The sequence below is a fragment of the Balaenoptera borealis genome, assembly GCF_965194805.1.
Source record: "Balaenoptera borealis genome assembly, chromosome: 5".
Taxonomy (NCBI): Eukaryota; Metazoa; Chordata; class Mammalia; order Artiodactyla; family Balaenopteridae; genus Balaenoptera; species Balaenoptera borealis.
The window spans coordinates 82252084-82277360 of NC_138862.1; the positions used below are offsets into that span (position 1 = coordinate 82252084).

General features: G+C 37.1%; 1 protein-coding gene across 3 annotated transcripts in view; it reads left to right on the forward strand.

Annotated features, from left to right (window-relative positions):
* EHHADH (enoyl-CoA hydratase and 3-hydroxyacyl CoA dehydrogenase) overlaps window positions 1-25277 on the forward strand; it is a 51992-nt gene that overhangs the window by 1880 nt on the left and 24835 nt on the right. Inside the window, exons 2-5 of one of the 3 annotated variants that reach the window (XM_082392947.1) lie at window positions 3674-3777; window positions 8867-9039; window positions 13418-13529; window positions 21827-21931. In XM_082392947.1, the coding sequence (XP_082249073.1) occupies window positions 3674-3777; window positions 8867-9039; window positions 13418-13529; window positions 21827-21931 (494 nt within the window). Of the gene's footprint in view, window positions 1-3673; window positions 3778-4305; window positions 4393-8866; window positions 9040-13417; window positions 13530-21826; window positions 21932-25277 lie in introns of those variants that run through there. The other 2 variants (XM_082392949.1, XM_082392948.1) reach the window with 2 other exon arrangements.

The following is a 25277-nucleotide window of genomic DNA, read 5'->3' on the forward strand; positions in this document are numbered from 1 at the left end:
GTAGGATTAGAAGAAATGATAATTTACAGAGAACATATAAAGCATAAAGAGAAAGACTTTTGGTCAAAATCCTTATCACATGATGCTGGAGCAAAAAGAGACTGTAATGAGAAGACATACTAATTTTAACTGAATTTTTGTCCTACTATCATCAGATTTGATTTTATCATTAGCACTAATATAATTAGTTTAATATAAAATTTTGCATTTAAAAATATAAAAAATTCAGAAATAAAATCATTCAAGGATGATAATGTCCACTTACTTGCCACTCTCAGAAAAAAGCAAAATATTTATTATTTTGGCTTTGATGAAGAAAAACATGAGTAATATGATTACATATCAGTTTTGAACTTGACTGTATTCCTATTAGAATTACTAAATATTAGGACTCTGCCTTAACCTCTGCTCATAATGGGAAACTGTGCCCATCTAGAACTTGGGGGAAAAGGTTCCACAGTCTACTACCTATAACTAGGAATATTTTACCATAACTACTTAAAATGTTTCTGTTATTTAACCTGCCCCCTACCCACCCTTGCAGGAGAAATGTATCTACCTCATTAAGTTGTTGTGAGGTTTAAATGCGTTAGAGATTATAAACTGGCACTTAGCAGATGTTAGCTATCATTATTACTGTTAGTCAGAAGGCCTGTTACAAGCCCCTACCAGCAGGCCCCGCTGCTCAGGATTCATTGCAGCTGTATCAAGATTTTCTCCACTTGGGAATAAATGCTTTCTTGCCCTTTCCCATCTACCTTCTTCTGAACCTATATTTAGTTAGAGGTGTGTGTCCCAGCACATTCATCAAGTTTAACAGGTTCCCAATTTTTTTTTTTTTTTTTTTTTTTGCTTTACACTTTTCTTCTTCCCTTCCTTTTTCCCTTCCTATTTCTAATTTTATGTGGGAAATTATTTCTTCCTAGCTAAGTGAGAGATTCTTATTTGAATATTTTTGGGCCCAAACAAATAGTTCAAATCTTTCCTTGCTTCCTTTAGCCAGCCAGGTTTCCTTCTATTCAGGTGAATGCCAACCCTCTTTACAAGTGTAGGACATGTCTGATTACTAGGCCCATCTCCCAGAACAATGGCTTTCACACTTTTTAAAATTATAATCCACACAGGAATCCATGTTTTACATAGCAACCTAAGACACACACACATACAAATACATAACTGAAAACAAAGTTTCGTGAAACAAAACTTATTTGTTTTGTTTGATATATTTTCTTTTCTATTTCTTTGTTTGAAGAATGCTGCTCACAAGCCACGACTTGATTCGATGACCCCCTGGCTTTAAAAAATTGTCACAAGAAAGACTTCCTATAGTGACAGAAGCTAAAGATCTTTGGTCATCACTCATGAAATGTTACCTTTAGACTCCATTTCTCCATGCCTGACAATATTAAGGGGAGAAAATAATTTCTTAACCCCTGTGACCTTGACATTGCTACGAAGTTGTTGTCCTTTTCACTCAGCTAGAGTCTAGTAAAGCTATACCTACTACAGCCATTTTCATTTTTCTTTTTTTCCTGTGTTTGATTTTTGCAAAATTAGCAAGAAGATAAGAAATAAAAGAGTAGGGGTTGGTTGAAATGGGAAAAGCCAGCCTTGTCTCCTCAGTGGCACAGATTGGGCTCATTTTCCAGCTATCGTTTACCCAGAAGGAAATATGTGCCTTTTGGACTTCTCAATAGTATGGATGGTTCAGAATCAGTTTTCCATTAGCAGATTTGGTTTGTAATTAACTAGTTGAAGGCAAGAGGTTTTGTTTGATTTCATCTGGGTTAAATGGTGAAAAGTAACTAGGTAAAAGGGAATTGCCATAAACAAGGGCAAGTATCTCCTTTATTCCCTGAGGTTTTAACTCATAGTTGCTGGTCTGAACAATCTGGCTTTATGGACATTTGTTGTTGTTGTTTGTTTTAAGATTTTTTTTCACCCTGTATAAAATGTTCCCCAAATACTTAAAATTCTAAGGCAAAACCGATTGGACTCTGGTTCTATCGTTTTTCCTTTAAGCAATTCCTCACCACTCTTCCCAGTTCTCCTCCTTTATCATCCCTTGGCACTTGTTGATCCTCTGCTTCATGGCAAATTCTCCTCTCCTGGTCTCTGTGACTTTGGGCTCCCTTGGTACTGAATCACTCTGCTGAGCCTCTCCCACCTCTTAGATCGTCTAGATCTACCCTCAGCTCTCTCTTCTTTTTCTTTGGCAGACTCATTCAATCTTGGCTTTAACTATCTCCTCTGTGGATGACTGAAATGTGGCAAAGTCTACTACATGCCCTTTCTTTCCCAGACCTTGCCTTTACCTCCTAAATTAGTTAGGATTAGGCTTGGCTGCTAGTGACAGAAAACTCAAAATAATGATGGATTCAATAAGAAAAAGTTGATGTCTCTCACAGCAGTGTCCTGGAAGGGCTGGTATGGCTGCTCCACAATCGTCAGTGATCCCAATTCTGTCTATCTTTTGTTCCGCCATCCTCAATAAACAGCTTCCACCTCTTGATCCATAATGGCTGCTCTGAATCTAGCCATCATATCTGCATTCCTGCCAGGAGTAGGGAGGAAAGAAAAAGCAAAAAGCATACCCAATCCTTTGAGGACTATTCCCAAAAGTTGCATGTACCAAATCCGTTTCCATCTCATTGGCCAGAAATTAATGCCTCGGGCTGACCTTACTGCTGGGAAATGTAGTCTTTATTTTGGGCAGCCATGTATCCAGCTAAAAACCAGATGTTTAATACTTCGAAGAATGTCGGGATGGAGGGATATTTGGGGGTAACTTGCAGCCCCTGCCACATCGCTTAGACTGTTATTTTTAGACAATTTCAGTTTTCTTATATTATGCCAATATGACAAATTGAAAAGACTTTCTTGGGACTTCCCTGGTGACGCAGTGGTTAAGAATCCACCTGCCAATGCAGGGGACACGGGTTCAATCCCTGGTCCAGGAAGATCCCACATGCTGCGGAGCAACTAAGCCCATGCGCCACAACTACTGAGCTGCGCTCTAGAGCCTGTGAGCCACAGCTACTGAGCCCATGAGCACAACTACTGAAGCCCGTGTGCCTGGAGCCTGTGCTCCGCAACAAGAGAAGCCACCGCAATGAGAACCCCGTGCACCACAACAAAGAGTAGCCCCCGCTCACCACAACTAGAGAAAGCCCACGCTCAGCAACGAAGATCCAACACAGCCAAAAAAAGTAAATAAATAAATAATAAATAAATTTATTTAAAAAAAAAAGACTCTCTTTCCTCTCAGAAGTTCCACGTCACTTTCTTTGTACCTTTATTACAGCACTCATCTTAGTGTGATATTGTGTTGTGTACATTTTGTTCTCCCTAGGATGTTGTAAACCCTCACTGTACATAGGATATGTATATAATATTTTTAAATTGATAGTGCTGATTATAAGTGGTCAAAGTTACAGCAAAATGTAGGAAAACACTTTTTTTTCCTAAAGTTTATGTGTTTAATCAGCTCAGTGCTTAATTTACAGTAGACACATATATTATTTGTTAAATTAGTGGAAGTTTAATGATAAGTATCTAGGATTTTTATACATCTTGTGTTTAATTTTTCATTGTTAGGAAAGGAAAAACAAACCTCTGAGATGGTAGAAATTTGATTCTGACTCATGCTTCATGTAATTTTTTGCCCTTTTAGTCAGACTGTTCTCCGTGGAATAAAAGAGGGTCTGCAGAAAGCTCTAACAGACCATACAGTAAAAGCCATTGTGATTTGTGGAGCAGATGGCATCTTCTCTGCAGGTAACCAGTGTCTAACCCTCTCCCACTCTCTCTGAAATCCTGCCACAGACTGAGATCAATGCTGCATTATCTGTCCCTGTGGGTAATACTATAGTGTGGGTAATGAATATGGGAGTTGAACGGGAATGAGAAACATTGTGGAGAAAGAGACAAGAGTCACAGGAGAGACCCAGAGAAGATGCTGACCTTACTCTCTTTTATATTGGACTGGGCCTTTGGAGGACATTTAATTCCAGGCTTGATGGCTATTATAGCTGCTAGTATACACCTGCTGGTACATATCTGCTCTGCATATGTCACCATCCTATGTGAGCTTGGGCAAGTCCCTTAAATCTCCTGAACCTCAATTTCTCTATTTATAAAATAGAAACCATAATATTTATATCTTAACAGGTTTTTGTGAGAGTAAATGAGATAACACATCTGAAAACCCCTAGAGCAGTGCTTGCATGCAGAACATGTTCGATAAATGTTATTTTTTATTTCACACAGAGTCCTGCAATGGAGTTCATTTTTCTTCTGATAGTCACCCATCTCAGTGACCATGCACTCTTTATTGGGTTATCCTGTGAAGATGCAAAATAGTGACAAAATACGGCAAAAGCATCTGAAGTGGTGATTTATTCACTGGTATTTGTGGCACCTTTTCTTCTTTTCCCAAATTATACCCTTTGACAAAAGTCACATGGATATGAAGGCCCATGTATTCTTACTGTAGCCAGAGGAATTTTTTTCTTTTTTTTTCTTCTTCTTCTTTTTTTTTTTTTTGGCCAGAGGAATTTAACGTATGTCAGTGGTAACCTGAGAAGAAATAGATGTTGAAGTCATAACAATGAATAAATATGAACACATTAATCATTATAATAATTACCATTTAGCTTACCTGCTATGTGCCAGTACCGTGTAGCTTATTTACTTATTAACAATGAAAATAGTAATATTTTTACATACTTTATATTTTAATCCTCAGTAAATCCTACAATTTCCATTTACAGATGAGAAGGCTAAGCCTAAGAGAAATTAAATAATGGGCCAAACATTAACCAGCTATTAAATAGCTTACTCAACTGTTTGAAAACTTAAGGTTGGGAGCCCAAGATGGTGACTTTGAGGCATGGAGTGAGGGATCAGAGTTATGTAAAATCAGAACTGATATTTCTTTGTAAAAAAGGAGGTAGGAGAGAATGTAGTTAGAGTTCAGAGGCAGCAAAAATAATTGTCCTGGAAAAGCATTAGGGATTGTCAGACTTGACTTAATGGACTTAGATAGAACAATGTGCCCAGCAATCGGAAAATATGTATTCTTCTCCAATCTGCAACATTTACAAAAGTTGATCAGCTACTGGACTGTGAAAGCTTATCTCAATAAATTTCATTTAGAATGTGTTCTCTGACAACAGTGCAATCAAGCTAGAAACCAATAACTAAAATATAACTAGAGATTCTCATGAGTTTGGAAAATAAATTCATTTCTTAATAAACTTTGAGTCAAAGCAGAAATCATAATGCAATTTAGAAAATATTTTTAACTGACTGATAGTAAAAACAATATATAAAACTTGAGGGATACAGTTAAAGCAAACCTTAGCAGGAAATGTATGGCCTTAAAGGTATATATCAGAAAAGAAAAAACACTGAAACATATTGTGATAAGCATCTATATTAAGGAACTGACAAAACAAACAGTAAAATAGATCCAAATGAAGTAGAAGGAAGGAAATGATAGAGGGGAAATTACTAAAATAGAATACGAATGTGAATCAAGAGAACAATAATATCAGAAGTTCTTTGAAAATACTAATAATATTGATAAAGCTTCGGAGAGGCTTATCAAGAAAAAAAAAGAGACGGTACAAACAATACATATAAAGAATGACAAAAGGGATATCACTGAAGATGCTCTAGCCATTAAAAAAGATAATATGAACAAGTAGAAAAACAGAGCTTACAAAATTGACTCAAGAAGAAGCAGAAAACCATTAAAGAAATTGAGTCAGTAATCAAAAATCTCACAAAGTAAATTCAAGCCCCAGATGACTTCATTGGTAACCTCTAACTGAAAAGTCAAGGAAAATATTATTCTAATTTTACACAAACATTTCAGAGAATAAAAATAAGAGGGAACACTTTCTCTATTAGTTTCCTGGGGCTGCCATAACAAGTGAGCACAAACTGGGTGGCTTAAAACAACAGAAGTTTATTCTCTCAGAGTTCCAGAGGCTAAAAGTACAAAATCAAGATATCTGCAAGACCATTCTTTCTCCAAAGCCTCTAGGGAAGAATCCTTCCTTGCCTTTTCTAGCTTCTGTGGTTGCTGGCAATACTTGGCATTCCTTGGCTTGTTGCTGCATTATCCCTATCTCTGCCTCTGTCTTCCTGTGGCTTTCTCCTCTGTGTCCAAATTTCCCTGATCTTATATAGACCCACACTGATCCAGTATGACCTCTTCTTTACCTGATTATATCTGCAAAGACCCTATTTCCAAATAAGATCACATTCACAGGCTCTGGGTGGACACCGTTCTATCCAGTACACTTCCCAACTCATCTTGTGAGGCTAGCATAACCTTGATAACAAAACCTGCCAAGGACAGTATGAAAAAGCAAAATTAAAGGCCAATTTTATTTGTAAACCTAGATATAAAACTCTGAAACAGGGCTTCCCTGGTGGCGCAGTGGTTGGGAGTCTGCCTGCTAATGCAGGGGACACGGGTTCGAGCCCTGGTCTGGGAGGATCCCACATGCCGCGGAGCGGCTGGGCCCATGAGCCACAACTACTGAGCCTGCGCCTCTGGAGCCTGTGCTCCACAACAAGAGAGGCCACGATGGTGAGAGGCCCGCGCACCGCCATGAAGAGTGGCCCCCGCTTGCCGCAACTGGAGAAAGCCCTTGCACAGAAACGAAGACCCAACACAGCCAAAAATAAATAAATAAATAAATAAATTTAAAAAAAAAAAGAAAAACTCATAGCTAACATCTTAAAAAAAACAAAACAAAACAAAATTCTGAAACAGTATATAATAAAACTGAATCTAATGATATGTAAAAAGCATGATATATCACTTTCATCCCAGAAATACCAGATTGATTAAACATGAGAAATCAATGTAATTCATCCTATTAAAAGATTAAAGGAGGAAAATCATGTGATTATTTCAAGAGATTCAGAAAAAAACACTTGGTGACGTTTAGCATGCATTAAAGATTAAAATTCGTAGTAAACTAAATATAGAAAGAAAATGTCTTCATCAGGCAAAATGTATCTATTTTTAAAAACCTACAGCAAGCATCAAACAAAATGGTAAATTGAATGCTTTCCTTTTCAGAAAGGAATAAGACAAGGCTGGCTGCTATCACCATTTGTATTTGACATTATATTCTAGGCCCTGGCCAGCCTAGAAAAAGAAATAAGGTATAAGGATTGGGAAGGAAGAAACAGAAACATCATTATTCAGAAGACATGAGTATTTGTAAAAAATAAATCTATCAGAAAATTATTAGAATTAATAATAGAATTTAGGAATTTTGCTGGATGTAAAATCAGTATCCAAAAATTAATTGCATTTCTATGTGCCAGAGATAAACAGTTAAAAAGTGAAATCACTATACTCTTGTCTGTGCCTTGGTTTCTATAAAATTGGGATGATCATACTAACCTTTTGCTGCAAGTAGAAGAATGTAGTATAACATTTAAGAATGTGAGCTGTATAGTCAAACTGCCTGAGCTCAAATCCTTATTCGACCAGTTACAGAATCATGTCTGAACTAGTCACTTAACATCTCAAAGCCTTAAACTTAAACCTGTAAAATGGAAATTGTTAATAGACTATTTAACTTAGATGTTAAGTAAATTAAATGAGACAATATATGAAACTATTTAGCCCAGTGCCTGATGTATAGTTTTTATCCAACAAATGTTAATTGCTTCTGTTACTTGAAAAATTAGTTTAACCTGAAGTTACAGGAATAATAGACGTGACATTCAGACTGAAGTTCACCTTGTTTCTCTAGAACCAAAAGGAATCTAAAAAAATAAGAATAATAACAGTAGAGTGTGAAATATGATGGATTGGTGAGAAAAAAAGCATAATCCCTGGATGGATGCTAGATGAGGAGCAGGTAGCAAAAAAAAAAAAAGAAAGAAAGAAAGGTTGAACATGAAATAATTAATGTAACTTTTTAACTTGTACCAGGCTTAATATTTTCAAAGAACATATAATGCTATAGGGGAAAAGCTCACTACTATGTATAATGTTATGTGAAAAAAGGAAAATATAAAAAATGACTTTACAGAGTGTTCTCAATATTGTTAAAAATATATATTACAGTAAACATTCATTTAATTGTCACATCAGTCATTTAAGATAGGTATTGAAACAAAATGGTTAAATAACTTACTCAAGGTCACAAAGCAATTTACATACATGTGTTGGGAAAAAACTAAAAATTCACCAAAATATTACATTGTTATCTCTGTGTGGTGATATTTGGAGTAATATTTTTGTCCTTTATAATTTGGTGTATTTTTCAAAATTTCTATAATGCATATTATTTTTATAATTAGGAAAAGCAGTAAATGTTGTTACTTTTATTGATCACAAAAAAGTCTATCACAGAAATGTAATTCTAAGCTGATTGATTAACATATAACTCACAAATATGTCTGCATTTTACCCTGAGGTTTTATGTTGTAATGACTGATGCCCTTAACAAAGATATGGGTCTAAATTGCTGTGAATAGAGTTGGTGAGCAGTATCATGCAAAAAATGGGAATGGCTGACTCAATCTTAGAATCTTTGCTTCCCTTTTCTGAGCTTTCAAATTTTTCTAAAAGTAGAGTTACTACTATCATATGGAAAGACAGATTTTAGATTACAGGACTTCTGATAAAGATTTGAGGATTTTCTCTCATATCTCTCTACATTTTCCAGGCTACTTGTTCCTTTACTGTGTCTGCAACCAAAGGATAAAGTGTTTCATGGGTCCAAAGAGGTCTGGGATTCCTTAAGTGTAATCTGGTAACTTATTGTTCTATAGCAAAGCCCAAGTCTTCCTCAACTCTCTTTTTTCCTTGTCTTTGTGTTCTTAGGTGCTGATATCCGTGGCTTCAGTGCTGATATGACCTTTGACTTGACACTGGGAAGTGTAGTAGATGAAATACAGAGAAACAAGAAGCCTGTGGTGGCAGCTATCCAAAGGGTGGCTTTAGGAGGGGGACTGGAGCTGGCCCTGGGCTGTCACTATAGGATTGCCCATGCAGAGGTAACAGAGGGGATCCATATGGGGTTTGATGTAGGGAGCTTTTCTTTAGAGCAAGCTCTAAATGTAGTCATAAGCATCAGACATGATCATTTTGAATGGTTAGCTTACTGGTTCACAACTCTTAGGTTTTTCTAGCACTGGTGTTCAGCTGTTATGTACGAGTACAGTGTTACTGGTTGTTGAAATGTTGAAATATGTCCATTCTAGTTGATAAAGAGCTACTACCCTGAGCCTGTGACTGTCCCATCACTTCCCCTAACCCTAGCCTTTGGACCTTCCCATGACCCACTAGCTAAAGGGGAACTCCTGTACAGGACCCCCAGGACCTTGCTCTAGTACTATGGCCCACATCAGATTTCACTGAGCCATGCTCATGCAGTATGAGGTATTAAATATTTTGACTATCACCCCTGAGTGTGCATATTTATTTCAATTTTTGTTTCCTTTCTCAAACATTTCAGTTTTGTGGTCTCATAATTTTTAGTACCTAAGAAGACAAGTTCCTATTGGAAACAGCGCACAACTAGTAAATCCATTTATTTCTGGAAATAGATTTAATTTGGGTTATTAGACATATAGATTGAGGTTTGTGATACCAGTCTTATAATAGTAATATTTTTATAAGTAATATATTTTTCTAATAATAAAGATAATATTCATCATTGTAATAGACTATAAAATACAGGAAAATATAAAGATGTAAAACTGAAGTCACCATAAACTCACAGTTCAGAAATAACCACTATTAACATTTTATTTTTTTTCTTCCTTGTCTTTTTCCTGTGTAATTTTTTTTCTTACTATTTTTTTCTTTGCAATCTTTTTTATTTTTTTAAAAACTACATTTGGAATTTTATTGTATTTCACCTGTACTCTATTTTTATACTAATACCGTATTTAAATTATTGCTAAATATTCTTTATCCATTCTACCAATCTCTACCATTTACATTTAACATAATTACTGATAAGGAAGGACTTTTGCCATTTTGCTGTTTGTTTTCTACGTCTTATATTTTTTCATTCCTCAATTCCTCCATTAATGCTTTTGTTTGTATTAAATGGATAAGTTCTAGCACACTTTTAATTCTCTTATTGTTTCTTTCACTGTATATTTTTGAGTTATTTTCTTAGTGGTGGTTGCCCTGGAGACTAACGTCTTAATTTCTGACAAGCTAGTTCAGATTAATACCAACTTAATTTCAATAGTATGTAAAAAATTTGCTCCCACATAGTTCTGTTACACACCCCCTTTATGCTGTTATTGTCACAAATTATATCATTATACATTGCATGCCCATCAACATAAATATATAATTATTGCTTAATGTAGTGGTCTTTTAAATCAGATAAGAAAAAAGAGGAATTGCAAACAAAAAATTACATTAATACTGTCTTTTATATTTACCTGTGTAGTTACCCTTTAACAGTGTTCTTTATTCCTTCATGTGGATTTGAGTTACTGTCTAGTGTCTTTTCACTTCATCCTGAAGGATTTCTTGTAGGGCAGATCTGCTAGCAACAAATTCAATTTTTATTTATCTGAAAATGTCTTAATTTGCCTTCATTTTTAAAATAAATTTTTATTTATTTATTTATTTATTTTGGGCTGTGTTGGGTCTTCATTGCTGCATGTGGGCTTTCTCTAGTTGCGGTGAGCGGGGGCTACTCTTCACTGTGGTGCGCGGGCTTCTCATTGCGGTGGCTTCTCTTGTTGTGGAGCATGGACTCTAGGCTCACGGGTGTTAGTAGTTGTGGCTCGCGGGCTCTAGAGTGTAGGCTCAGTAGTTGTGGTGCACGGGCTTAATTGCTCCATGACATGTGGGATCTTCCCGGACCAGGGCTCGAACCTGTGTCCCCTGCATTGGCAGGCAGATTCTTAACAACTGCACCACCAGGGAAGTCCCAATTTGCCTTCATTTTTAAAGACTAGTTTTGCTGGATGTAGAATTCTTGGTTGACAGTACTTTTCTTTCAGTACTTTGAACGTGTCATCCCACTGGCACTGGTCTTCCTGGTTTCTTTTTTTTTTTTTTAAATTGATTAATTACTTTATTTATTTTTGGCTGTGTTGAGTCTTTGTTGCTGGGTGTGGGCTTTTTCTAGTTGTGGTGAGTGGGGTCTACTCTTCCTTGTGGTGAGCAGGCTTCTTATTGTGGTGGCTTCTCTTGTTGCAGAGCACGGGCTCTAGGTGCATGGGGTTTGGTAGCTGTGGCATGTGGGCTCAGTAGTCATGGCTAGCGGGCTCTAGAGTGCAGACTCAGTAGTTATGGCGCATGGGCTTTGTTGCTCCGTGGCATGTGGGATCTTCCCGGACCAGGGCTTGAACCTGTGTCTCCTGCATTGACAGGTGGATTCTTAACCACTGTGCCACGAGGGAAGCCCTCTCCATGGTTTCTGATGAGAAATTTGCTGTCAATCTTATTGGAAATATTCCTTAAAAATATCATTTTAAATGGTTGCATAATTTTTCATCTTATAGATTTATCATAATTTATTTAACCATTTCACTATGTTGTTTTAATTTTTTATAAAACTTATAAATAAAGACACATATCCTAAGTGTTCCTTTTTCTGTGTTCCTCATACCATGACCTTCTGCACACTGAATGCAGATCTAAGTTATAAGCAATAGTAAGTCAAGGGATAGGGATGACCACTGGTGGGAAAAATGGTGATCAACTGCTAGGAAAGCCTCAAGTGAGAGAGGCTCAAACATTCCAGGTATTTTGGAGCTGTTGGCATCACGATTTGGGTAAATGGCAGTCTGTATTTAAGTACCCTCCTCCTCCCATCCTTATACCTGGAAAATGACTAACAGAGCTTTGGCCACTTTTAAGGCCAAGAGAGGCATGTGATTAAGGTCTCAAGCTCACCCTCTCATCTGGACTGAGGTTGCTGCCTGACTTTCTTCCTTTCTTCCTCCCTTCCTTTCTTTCTTTCTTTTTCTTTCTTTCTTTCTTTCTTTCTTTCTTTCTCTTCTTTCTTTCTTTCTTTCTTTCTTTCTTTCTTTCTTTCTTTCTTTCTTTCTTTCTTTCTTTCTTTCTTTCTTTCCTTTCTTTCCTTCTTTCTTCCTTTCTTTCTTTCTTTCTTTCTCTTTTTATAATAGCTTCACTGAGGTATAATTCATATACCATATAATTCACTCATTTAAAGTGTACAGTCCAGTGATATATTAGTATATTCACAGAGTTATGCAATCATTACCACAGTTGATTTTAGAATATTTCATCACCCTCAAAAGAAACTTCACACCTTTTAGGAGTAACCCATCATTTCCCTCTCCCCCAGTCCTAGCAATTACTAATCTACTTTCTGTCTGTATGGATTTGCCTATTCTAGACACTTCATATAAATGAAAACATACAATATGTTGTCTTTTGTGTCTGGTTTTTTCCACTTACCATTATGTTTTCAAGGTTCACCTGTGTTGTAACATGTCATTAGTATTTTATTCCTTTCCATGGCTGAATATTTCTTTTTATGGATATACCACATTTTCTTTATTCATTCATTACTTGATGGACATTTGGATTGTTTCTTCTTTCTTGGATTTATGAACAATGATGCTATGAAAAGTTTTGCACAAGTGTTTTTTGTGGGCATGTTTTCATTTCTTTTGGGTATGTATTGAGGAGTGGAATTGCTGGGTTGTATGGTAACTCTATGGTTAACCTTTGAGAAACTGCCAAATTGTTTTCCAAAGTGACTGCATCATTTTACATTCCCACCAGCAATATATGAGGGTTTTGTATGCTCCACATACTCTCTAAAACTTGTTATTATCTGTCTTTTTTATTATAGCCATCATAGTGAGTATGAAATGGTATCTTGTAGTTTTGATTCGCATTTCCCTGATGGCTAATGATATTGAGCATCTTTTCATGTGCTTATTGGCCATTTGTATCTTTTTGGAGTAATGTCTATTCAGATGCTTTGCCCATTTGAATTGGATCATTTGTCTTTTTATTATTGAGTTGTAAAAGTTCTTTATATATTCCACATATATTATTAACAAATATTTTTTCCCATTCTGTGAATTGTCCTTTTAATTTCTTGACTGCTTGGCTCTTTCAGGGTTCCATAAAACAGTTTCTGGAGACTATTATTTGTGTTAGCTGAGACAGGTCATAATAGAGTCAGAGAAGAATTGTGTAAGAAGCTGGAGATGTGTTTCAACATGAAGACTTAGGGATGGCACAGCTCTATTTATGCTATTAATTAAAGGAGAGGGTGTGCACTAATTTCCTCTGTAGAAACTCTCACTGAATTCTATGCAGCAATGTTTTTGAGGGTGTGAGAAACCCAGGGGAATGCTTGCCTTGACTCTGAATATATCATCTCATTCTAATGACCTTTATGCCTTCAATCTTCGATAGGTTCAAGTTGGCTTCCCAGAAGTCACACTAGGAATCCTTCCTGGTGCAAGAGGAACCCAGCTTCTCCCCAGACTTATTGGAGTTCCTGCTGCACTTGACTTAATTACGTCAGGTCAGTACTAACCCTGCCAATGGCTGTCTAGTTCAATGTGAGGAACTGGACTAGGATTTAGAAACATTCTGGCTTGACCATTCCCTACCCATGTAATTTTAAGAGGATACTTTAAGTTCTTTGATGTCAATTTTCTCATCTTTAAATGTAAAGAATGCCTTTTCTGAGAGCTTCTCAAAAGTTACCATGAAGAGCAAATGTGAGTGCCTTCTAAATGAAAGTGTATACAAAGCCCTAATCACATTTAAGTGTCTACTCATAGACACTGGTTTCACATAGGGTTCATTATATTCAGATCTAATTTAGAAATTATAATATAAACAAGAATTAAAACCAGAATTTCCAAGGAAAGATTTCAAGTTTTAGTTTGGGAATGACCGCATTTTTCATTTCCCAGGTGTTAAGATATTAGCTTCAAATAGAAGTTTTCTCTTTCAATAGGGAATGTGAACAATGCAACACTAGAAATCATCTAGAGACCCTGAATTTACCAAATATGATAAGACATAGAAAGCTATTGCCAGTCGAAGTGAGGTTGGAAGAAAGAACATACATAACTATTTACTCCGAACAGGTAGAACTAATGAGACCTTGGGTCAGACACTTTACCTCTCTGTGCCTTAGTTTCTTCATAAATGTTTATGACAATAGCACCTACCATATGGTGGTGTGGTGAAGATTAGATACTTTAATGCATGCAATGTGCTTAGAACAGTCCTAGGCATGGTGAAAAGTGTTAGCTATATGTTATTATTCCCATATCTGACTTTAGTGAAAGAGGAGGATTGAGTAAAAATAAGATGAGGATCTTGGCAATAGACTATATCCCAAAGAATGGACTATAAAAAGAGCACAATCTTTAGAATCAAAGACCTGAGCTTGAATCCCAGCTGTACCACATATAAACAATATGCCTTGTACAAATTAATTTTTATTCACTCATGCAGCAGCTGTTTAATTTTTTCTCACGTGCTGGGCCCTGTTGTAGGCAGAGGGCCTATAGAGGTAAATCAAACCTACAAAAACTCCTGCCCTTATGGAGAACATATACAGAAAACAACAACAATAACAATAATTATCATTATCATATTTCATCAATTCAAAAATGCACAGTGTTTTCCACATCTTTGAAATCAGGATGCCTCTTACATTCATTGTGAGTTGTGGTTTGATTGGCAGTGTTTTTCTTCCCTTGTTTCTGTGGGTCAGGAATTTGGGAACAGCTTAGTTGGGTTCTAGCTCAAGGTTTTTCATGAAGTTGCAGTCAAGATACTGACTGTGGCCATAGTCATCTGAAAACTTGACTGGGGCTGGAGGATCTACTTCCAAGATCTACTTCCAAGGTGGCGCACTCACATGGATGGCTGCTGCTGACTGTTGGCAGGAGGCTTCATTTCCTCTGCACGTGGACCTCTCCCTAGAGCTGCCTGCATATCCTCACAGCATGGAAGCTGGCTTCCTCTAGAGTGAGTGATCCAAGAGAGAGCAAGGCAAAGACTGCAATGTCTTTTATGACCTAGCTTTGGAGTCACATGCCATCTTTTCTGAACTATTCTATTGAATATACAAGTCTTCCCCATCCAACTTGGGAGGGGAACTTGAATACCTACAGGTCAAACACATGGCAGGTCACTTTGGAGACCAGCTACCACACTGTATAGTCTTCTTAAGCTCCATGCCTACCTATTATGTAAGTAGTATACATGGTAGGTTAGATGGAGATCAGTGCTAAGGAGAAAACATAAAGCAGAAAGGGGAAATGTAAAATGATAGGGCTGGGGGTTGGGTAATATTTTAGGTAGGATAGTTGGGAAAGGCTTTCCTACAAAATGAATGTGAGTGAATACCTGAAGGATGGAGGAAGCTTGTTATGCCAATATCTGGAGGAAGATATTCCACGCGGAGAAAATAGCAAATACCAAGCCCTGAGGTAGGGGCATACTTGGAAATTTCCAAGAACAGCAAGAAGTTCAATGAAGCTAGAGTAAGGTGAGTAAGGGAAAGAGTAGTAGGGGGTGAAGTCACATCAGGTAGGGCCTTGAAGATAATAGAGAGAACTTTGGCTTTTCTTCTGAATGAGGTAGAAAGGCATTAGAGTGTTTTGAGCAGAAGACTAACAAACATGCTGTCAGTTATGTTTTTTAAAAGATCACTCTGGCTACTGAAAATATATTAATTGGAGGTAAGGCCAGAAATAGGAAGACTGATTAGAAGCCTGCTTTAATAATCCAAGGGTGCCGTGACGGGAGGTTAGACCTGAGTCGTAACAATGTAAATGGTGAGACATGGTCAAATTCTGGAAATATTTTGAGCCAACAGGATTTTGTGACAGATCAAATGTGAGAGGTGAGGGAAAGGGGAGAGAAAATGATGATTCTAATGGCCTGAGCAGCTGGAAGGATGGCGCCATTACTGAGAAAAGGGGAATTCTGCTGGTACAGCAGGTTGTAGGGAGGAATCACAAGAGCTTAGTTTGGGACATGTTAAGGTTTGACATCCAACTTGAGGTGTCAGGTAGACAGTTGGATAGACTGGCCTGAAATTTAGAAGGGAGATTGTCTGAACTTCTCTCAGTCTTCATTTTCTCATCAGCAAAACAACCACATAGTTGTGTAAGGCATAATGAAATTACATGACTTGCTTATGGTATAGTACCTGTCACAGAGGAGACATTTTATAAATGGTAACTGTGGTAGGCATAATAATGCCTCTCTCCAAGTTGTCCACGTCCTAATCCCTAGAACCTGTGAATATATTACCTTACATTCGAAAGGGACCTTGCAGTTGTGATTAAATTAAGGATCTCAAGATGGGAGATTATTCTAGATTGTCTAGGTAGGCCCAATTTATCACAAGCGTCCTTAGAAGAGGAAGGCAGGAGGGAGAGAAGATGATACACAGCTGGCTTTGAAGATGGAGGAAGAGAAGAAATGTAGGCAGCCTCTAGAGGCTAGAAAAGCCCAGGAACAGATTCTCTCTCAGAGCCTCCAGAAGGAGCACAATTCTGCTGATCTATTTTAGATTTCTGACTCCTAAACTAAGATAATAAATGTGTGCTGTTTTAAGATGCAATGCTTGTGGTAATCTGTATAGGAAACTAATACAGTAGCCATTAATAATGATGATATTAAGACTCTTGCTTCTGGAAAACATTTTTTTTTCTAAGAAGGGATGCTAAAAAATTGTTACTGAAAGTTGAAGATTCCCTGCTGATGTTAATGAAGAAAAATACCAGCTCTATAGGCACTGCCCCCATAGGAAATTAATAAGTAAATAAATTTAGATTAAATTAATAGATAGCTAACCTTTTCTGATCTTCTGAAAACCATAAGAGAGATAATTCTGGAAAGTGGAACAATTACAACAACCACTGCTTCTCCACGATTCCCTTAAAATGCCACCTGAAAACAACTGAATCTTTAGCAGTAACCACAAAACACACACTTGGGCACGATGCAGTACATTCCCTGACGTTCTCTGTCCAAGTGATGAAAACTACAGTGCCCTGATGTTCCTTCTGCTGTTATTTTCTAGGTCCCGTCTTTCTTTTTCACTGAACAGCACAGAAAGCCTCTTCTCTATTCTCATAGAGCTTTTTCTCAGCCCCATAGTTACTTTATGTTCTTTCCCAGGACAGGGATGCCCTCAGACTCTAGTCTTTGATGAGGTACCTCTTGCCACCCAGGGTACTGGGGAAGAATTTGCGAATGGCGTCTTTATCCTGCCAGTCTTTCAGATTTAGTTAGGTCCATGTGGGTTTTCTCTATATTCGAACAAGATGTTAAGGGTGAGTTTTAATACCCAGGGCTCCCAGTCAGCAATAATAAATATCAGCAAATATTATTTCATCAGTAAGACAAACAGACCAAAAAAAAAACCTATGAAAATATTCTGTGTCATTAGAAAAATGAAACATAAATGTGAGTCTGTTGAAACAGATTAAAGGCAACAAAAATCTTAGAAAACTCACAATATTCTAAATTAGAAAAGAAAATATTTTATTTATTAAATAAGAACACCCTGTTTAAAATCAAAACATTAGCCAAAATAACTTTTGAAGCAATAAAAAAAAGATGCAATAGAACAGACTACTGAATCAGCAACATAGAGGGTAGAGACACGTTTATAGAATTCAGAAGAATTTCTAAAAAAGATACAGAAAATGAAAATGAAGGCAGCAGACATGAGAGGTCTATAATAGAGGCCTCTGCTATGAATCATAAAAGCTCCCAGAGCACAAAGCGAAAAGGGGAGAAGCAATAACCAAAGGAAAAAATAGAAGAATCTCTTCAGATACATAAAAGAATCAGAGATTGTATTTTAGTAAGCACCTCATTTTCCTGGAAAAACTGACGAGATGTCAATGCCTTGTATTTTGATAAAGATTTTAAATTTCCAGGAAATAGACTCCTGCAAGCTTCCAAAGGATAAAAACAAAACACAACAAAAGGTTACTCTTGAAACAACTAAAATCACTCCAGCCACAAATAAATTCTCAACGTATGGAACATTTGTATACTAAGATGCTATATAGTCTTAAATGTGATCTAAATCAGGAGTTCTTGAAGTGCGGCCCAGGAACTCCTAGGTGTACCTAAGACCATTGTGTATGGGGGGGCGGGAGGCGTCCATGAAGTCAGAACTATTTTCATAATAATAAGACATTGCTTGCCTTTTCCACTCTCATTCGCTCACAAATATACAGTGGAATTTTCCAGAGGTTATTGTATGCCATGTGGTATCAAAACAGATTGAATGCAGAAGCAGGAATGAGAATCCAGCTGTCTTCTATTAAGCCAGACATTAAAGAAATTTGCAAAAATATAAAACAACAACACTCTTCTCACTAAATTTTTAAAATTTTGAAAATAGAGTTATTTTGCCTAAAAATTTATTTATGTTAATATGTAATAGGTTTATCATGGTTATTTTAAAGTGATTTAATAAAGATACATTTTTAAAGTTCTCAGTTATAATTTCTAATATAGTAAATATTAATAGAAATAACCCATATAAACAAAAGCTCTTTGGAGTATTCCATAATTTTTAAGAGTGCAAAGGGGTCCCAAGACTAAAAAATTTGAGAACTGCTAATCAATACGCTTATTTTTTTAAATAAATTTATTTATTTTATTTTATTTATTTTTGGCTGCATTGGGTCTTCGTTGCTGTGTGCGGGATTTTCTCTAGTTGCAGCAAGCGGGGGCTACTCTTAGTTGTGGTATGCGGGTTTCTCATTGCGGTGGCTTCTCTTGTTGCAGAGCACAGGCTCTAGGCGCGCAGGCTCAGTAGTTGTGGCTCAGAGGCTCAGTAGTTGTGGCTCGCGGGCTCTAGAGCACAGGCTCAGTAGTTGTGGTGCAGGGGCTTAGTTGCTCTGTGGCATGTGGGATCTTCCCGGACCAGGGCTCGAACCCTTGTTCGCTGCATTGGCAGGCAGATTCTTAACCACTGTACCACCAGGGAAGCCCCAATACACTTATTGTTTGACACAGAAACCACAATACAAAACTGTGCACACATGGTCTAAATTAGAAAATAATGAGTCTATATTATTACTAATATATAATTACTAGTGTAAAATTTATACAGTTACTAATATATAATTTAGACTAAAGTCTAAAATGGATTTTTCCCCCTTTAAATGGGGAGACGTTATAAATTCTTTAGAGCATGAAAAGGGAGTTAAAAACTAAATTTCTTGTCTTCAGTAAATTAGATTAGAAATTGCTTTAATTTACAGTGGTATGATAAGTACACTTTTAAGAATGTGAACTATTTTAAGTACCTAATGCAGAATTCATAAGAGGATGCTTACAATCAACCCAACATACTACAGAAATTCAAAGCACGTGAGAGGGTTCATTCTGCAAAAGACAAAATAGAAAGGAAGCAAAGCAGCATAAAATATAGGGGGAAATCATAATAGTGTGAAATGAGTCTGTAAATTCTAAGGTTCATAGAAATTAAAGCATGTGGAGGAATATTGAGGAATTGTGTGTTCCTGCTTTCAGTATTAAGCCTGAAAGGCAAGAATATCTTGGAGGAAATCAGGAAGGAATCTGACTTCTTTGACAAAAAGAAATAAAGTGAACTAGGATTTGCCTTTTTCAAAGCACTGCTGCTTATAGAAATATCACTATTTTTAACATGATGAAGAGAAGAGGTAAAAATAGTAAGAATATGATAGATTTTGATTTGCATAGAGAAGGTCACAGTGAATTAGAAGAAAGCTAACATTAGAATCATACACCTATCTTTTTATTTTACTTTATTTTATTTTTTAACATCTTTGTTGGACACCTATCTTTTTAAGTAGTCTGTACAATTTTAGGGGGACTTTAAAATGGCATCTGGAAAGAGTTCCATGTAGAAATTTTTTTCTAAAGCTTGGAAAAGAAGCCACAAAGAAAATTGGAAAAAATTGAGATTACCTGGCTTGGAGAAGTTTCAACTTCAGTTGCCCCAGTCTCTTTATAGTAGATCTAGGCAGGGCTTTTATTAGATTGGACAGTGGTTATTGTCTACACTCAGAGCAGAACAAGAAAGAACAAGTTTAAATCTCAGCATGAGGATTTGGGTTGGATATACAGAGCTGTGTCTTCAGGTCCTTGAAACAGAATAAAAGTACCTGAAGTCTCATTGACTCCGTAAGAACAGTAGTGGTCCTTCCAACTTTTGTGAAATCCAGGTCAGAAGAAAACATTACAGCTAAAGGAATTTTCAGTTCATCCTGTGGACATCTCACCTTTCCCCTGCTCAGTTGCCCCAAAGATCCTTTTAGTACCCAGGTTTTCATATTCCATTCCATGTCCCTTTGGGCCCCTTAACCTAGAGAGTCTGATTCACTCACCCCTCACTCAAGTGATTTTGTACAGAGGAGACTTCACTCTTGAAGCCACGTGCCCACCCCCCACTGCCCTCCTCACCCCAGGCGGACATCTGGAAGCCTGTTTTCAAAGGCATTTCCAGAAAACTGCCCAAATATTGCTGTTACAGAGTGAGCCCTGCCCAAAATCATTGAATTGTCTATCTGATCAAGAAAAGCCATTGGTAGCTCTCCGAAGCACTAATAAGAACTGGGAATGGAGGGTTTGTCTCAGAGATGGCCTCCACCAACACTCTGTAAGAGCAGCAAAGACCATGGAGTTGTTGCCAGCAAGACTGACTTGGTGATTGCTCTTCAGAAGCCCAGATGGTGCTGGTAAACAAGCAAGCAATGTGTCTCTGTCTCTCGCCTGACCCTGTGGTGAGGGAAGCTTATATCCCTTAACCTCCTGCTTCAGAGTGTGCAGATCAAATTACTTATTTATGCCTGCTGGAGAACGTGGGAGTAATGCAAACCCTCATCAAACTTCTGTAACCTCCTAGAGCTTCCAGTCTATACCAGAGGCTGCCAGTGTCACTAATGGATGGTAGATGTTCCTGGCACCACCACCACCAGACACTAGATGTCACCACCTGTGAAGTGAGATTTACACTGCTGCTGTTCCTTAGTGTTACTCACTCCAGCTAAAAACCCTCAATTGAGCACTCAGTTTGCCAAGCTTGGGATCATGGGACACACCCTAGTGCCAGGTCTGAAGGAACAATTGTCTGATCATCTCTGTTTCCTTTTTAACTTCCTTTTTAGCTCCAAAGCTCACGCATTAGCAATTCCACAAACTAAGGGAGGGTCGAGATGCTGGGTAGCCAAAAAATGGCAGAGGTCCACCCCACTTTTCCTGTGAAATTTTGATTATAACTTATGTGATATCAACTTAATAATTCTTTTCCCCTGTCTATCCAACTACATTTGTGTTTGAGGACTCAGTTCGTAATCAATGGCAGCCCTTGGTGTATGCTAGTATAAGAATAGATAGTACTGTTATTGCTGTGCTGCTACTACCTCTGTTATATTTTATCTCTATTATTATCAAACAATCAATCCTCATTATTATATAGAGACTTATAGTTCATAAAGTGCTTCTAATAGAGATTTATAGAATAGAAGGAAAATGTATTATTTTCACTTAATACTCAGAATTACCAAGGTAAGCATAATTATTGCCATTTACCAACGAAGAAATTGTGGTCCTAGTACAGTTCACACAAATAGTGCAAGGTAGAGCTGGAACTTGAATCCAAATTTTCTGATTACCTCTGCAGTAATCTTTCCACTGTAACAGTCAGCGTGGTGCTTGTTTATTTAGTAACAGATGTTTATACCCAGGACAAGTGAATTTTCCTACTAGAGAGACTGATGCTTTTGGTTTAATCTCACATTGTTCTTTGATTTGTTTTATTTTGTTTTCTTTTAGGAAGACATATTTCGGCAAATGAAGCTCTTAAGCTGGGTATTCTAGATAAAATTGTGAACTCAGATCCGGTTGAAGAAGCAATCAAATTTGCCCAGAGAGTTTCAGGTAAAGAAGATAATAATAAAACTAGCACAAATTTGAAACAAGTTAAATGTCCATCTTAATAAGGAACTCCTTAAATATTTTATGGTACATCCAAATAGAATATGATACAGTTTTTTTTTATTGGAGTATAATTGCTTTACAATGTTGTGTTAGTTTCTGCTGTACAATGAAGTGAATCAGCTATATGTATACCTATAGCTCCTCCCTCTTGAACCTCCCTCCCTGCCCTCCCCCCCCCACCCATCTAGGTCATCACAGAGCACCTAGCTGAGCTTCCTGTGCTTTATAGCATGTTCCCACTAGCTATCTATTTTATGCATGGTAGTGTATATATGTCAATCCTAATCTCCCAATACGTCCCACCCTCTCCTTCCCTCTCTGTGTCCGCATGTCCATTCTCTACATCTACGTCTCTATTCCTGCCCTGCAAATAGGTTCATCTGTACCATTTTTCTAGATTCCACATATATGCATTAGTATACGGTATTTGTTTTTCTCTTTCTGGCTTACTTCACTCTGTATGACAAGACTCCACATCTCTACAAATGATCCAGTTTTGTTCCTTTTTATGGCTGAGTAATATTCCATTGTATATGTGTACCACATCTTCTTTATCCATTCATCTGTCGTTGGACATTTAGGTTGTTTCCATGTCCTGGCTATTGTAAATAGTGCTGCAATGAACATTGGGTTACATGTGTCCTTTTGAATTATGGTTTCCTCAGGATATATGTCCAGGAGTGGGATTGCTGGGTCATATGGTAGTTCTATTTTTAGTTTTTTAAGGAACCGCCATACTGGAGGTTGATACAGTGGCTGTATCAATTTACATTCCCACCAACAGTGCAAAAGGGTTCCCTTTTCTCCACACCCTCTCCAGCATTTATTGTTTGTAGATTTTTTGATGATGGCCATTCTGACTGGTGTGAGGTGATACCTCACTGTAGTTTTGATTTACATTTCTCTAATAATTAGTGATGTTGAGCATCTTTTCATGTGCCTCTTGGCCATCTGCATGTCTTCTTTAGTGAAATGTCTGTTTAGGTCTTCTGCCCATTTTTTAATCGGGTCATTTTTTTGATATTGAGCTCCATGACCTATTTGTATATTTTGGAGATTAATCCTTTGTCTGTTGCTTCATTTGCAAATACAGTTTTAAAATGAATGAGAAACTCTATGTATTGATGTGGTATGAATGCCATGATGTATCGTATGGTTAAATGAAAAAAGCATCATTGTGTACAGTGGTTCAACATTTGTGTAACAAGAAAGGGGGGATGGGATTGAATGTTTATATAGGGAGAGTGTATATATGTAACTGTCTCTGTATAGGATACTTCTGTAATGATTCACAAGAGAGGATTGATGGTTGCCTCTGGGAATGGGGCTGACCAGCCAGCAGAAGCAGTTAAAAGCAGACGTCCCTTTTTATTCTTCTGTACCTTTTGAATTTTTACTGAATGAGTGTATCTTCTATTAAGAAACATAACTAAAATTTAAGAAAAACCAAGCAAACACACATTTCAGCCATTAGAAGACAGGCTCTATAATTTACCACAATGAAGCCATGGTTCTGTCTCAGTGAGCTATGTTTTCTCTCTCTCACTGGTTTCTAACTTTATGGATTCATGACATTCCTTTAAGAGTTCTTTGGAGTGGCATTCCTAGATTTCTTTTTCTTTTTTTTTTTTAAAAAATGTTTCTTTTCAATTTATGGAGGTTGGCAGCAAGATGGAGAGGGTTAAAGAGCATCAGAAAAAATAATTGGGAGGAATGTTGGGCTCTAGGCAGTGTTCATCTCCCTCGGTTGGTGGTAGGTAATGGCTAGGTGTCATTCAAAGGCTTCTTTTGAAAAAGTCACTCTTTTGTCCACCCTGGCAGGGACCAAACACTTCCCTGAAATAATCTTTCTTTTTGTGGCTCTAACCAGTTACTGTTTCATTTCAATAGCAAAAGCTTGAACTGGAAAGGCCAGGAACTGTAAGGAGAAAATACTGGTGACTCTAAAGAGAGTTAGCAAGGCTTTGCCCAAAAGGGAATGAGTTTCCTGCTGTCTTTCTCTGCTTTCCAGATAATCTTCACCACAGTTTCATCACTGGTTTCATTGTGCCTCCTGGAAATACTTATTGTTTTGTTGGAAGTCATTTGGCCTACAGCAAAGGCTATTTGCATTTGTAGGTCCCTAAATGGTTTTTGGTTTGTGGCTTAAGAGAGACCCATGTCTATCATTTACACCTGTAGTTTTAGTTTGTAAAGGCCCTGATTTTGACAGAAGTTCTTTTCTTTGACTGATTTCCAGAGATTCAGATTTGAGAGTTAAGTTACTTCAAGAGATAGATGAGCATCATGGTCTGGTACATTTATAAAATGATCTGTTTTAATTACTAAAATTTATTTAGTTTTAAAAATTAATTTTACATTAAAATTTTAAACACTAAATTGTTATTTTTAAATATTTATAAAATGGTCTTCTCAATCTCAGTAATATTACAGTTTGTCCACTTGGTGGCATCCAAATATTAAGGAGGAATCATTTGCTTTAAAATTTGGTAATTTACCTGTTAACAATAGGAGAATGGTTCTGGGCTCTGGACAATTATGTATAACTATTTTAAATTATAATCATGAAAACTTTGTAGAAATGTAAAATTGTGATATAAAAATGTCTAAATACAAATTTACATATAGTCTATACTTATAGCTACATAGAATATTATGAATACAGACAAAAACTTTTTGTTGTTGTTTTTTAAACATCTTTATTGGAGTATAATTGCTTTACAATGGTGTGTTAGTTTCTGGTTTATAACAAAGTGAGTCAGTTATACATATACATATGTCCCCATATCTCTTCCCTCTTGCGTCTCCCTCCCTCCCACCCTCCCTATCCCACCCCTCTAGGTGGTCACAAAGCACCGAGCTGATCTCCCTGTGCTATGCAGCTGCTTCCCACTAGCTATCTATTTTACGTTTGGTAGTATATCTATGTCCATGCCACTCTCTCACTTTGTCCCAGCTTACCCTCCCCCCTCCCCACATCCTCAAGTCCATTCTCTAGTAGGTCTGTGACAGACAAAAATGTAAAGAAAATACACAAAAATGAAAATAAGTTGTTTTTCCCCCAGAATTTCTTAAATGATTTTTGCTTTTGTTTTGATTTTTCCAGCTTGAGGTATAATTTACACACAATAAAATTCACCCATTTTAAATGAAGAGGTCGATGAATTTCTGTAATCATTTGCAGTTGTATAACCACTGCCACAATCAAGATATAGTTCTATCACCCTAAATAGTATTGTCATGCCTCTTTCCAGTAGATTCCCTCCCCTGCGCTTGGCCGCAGACA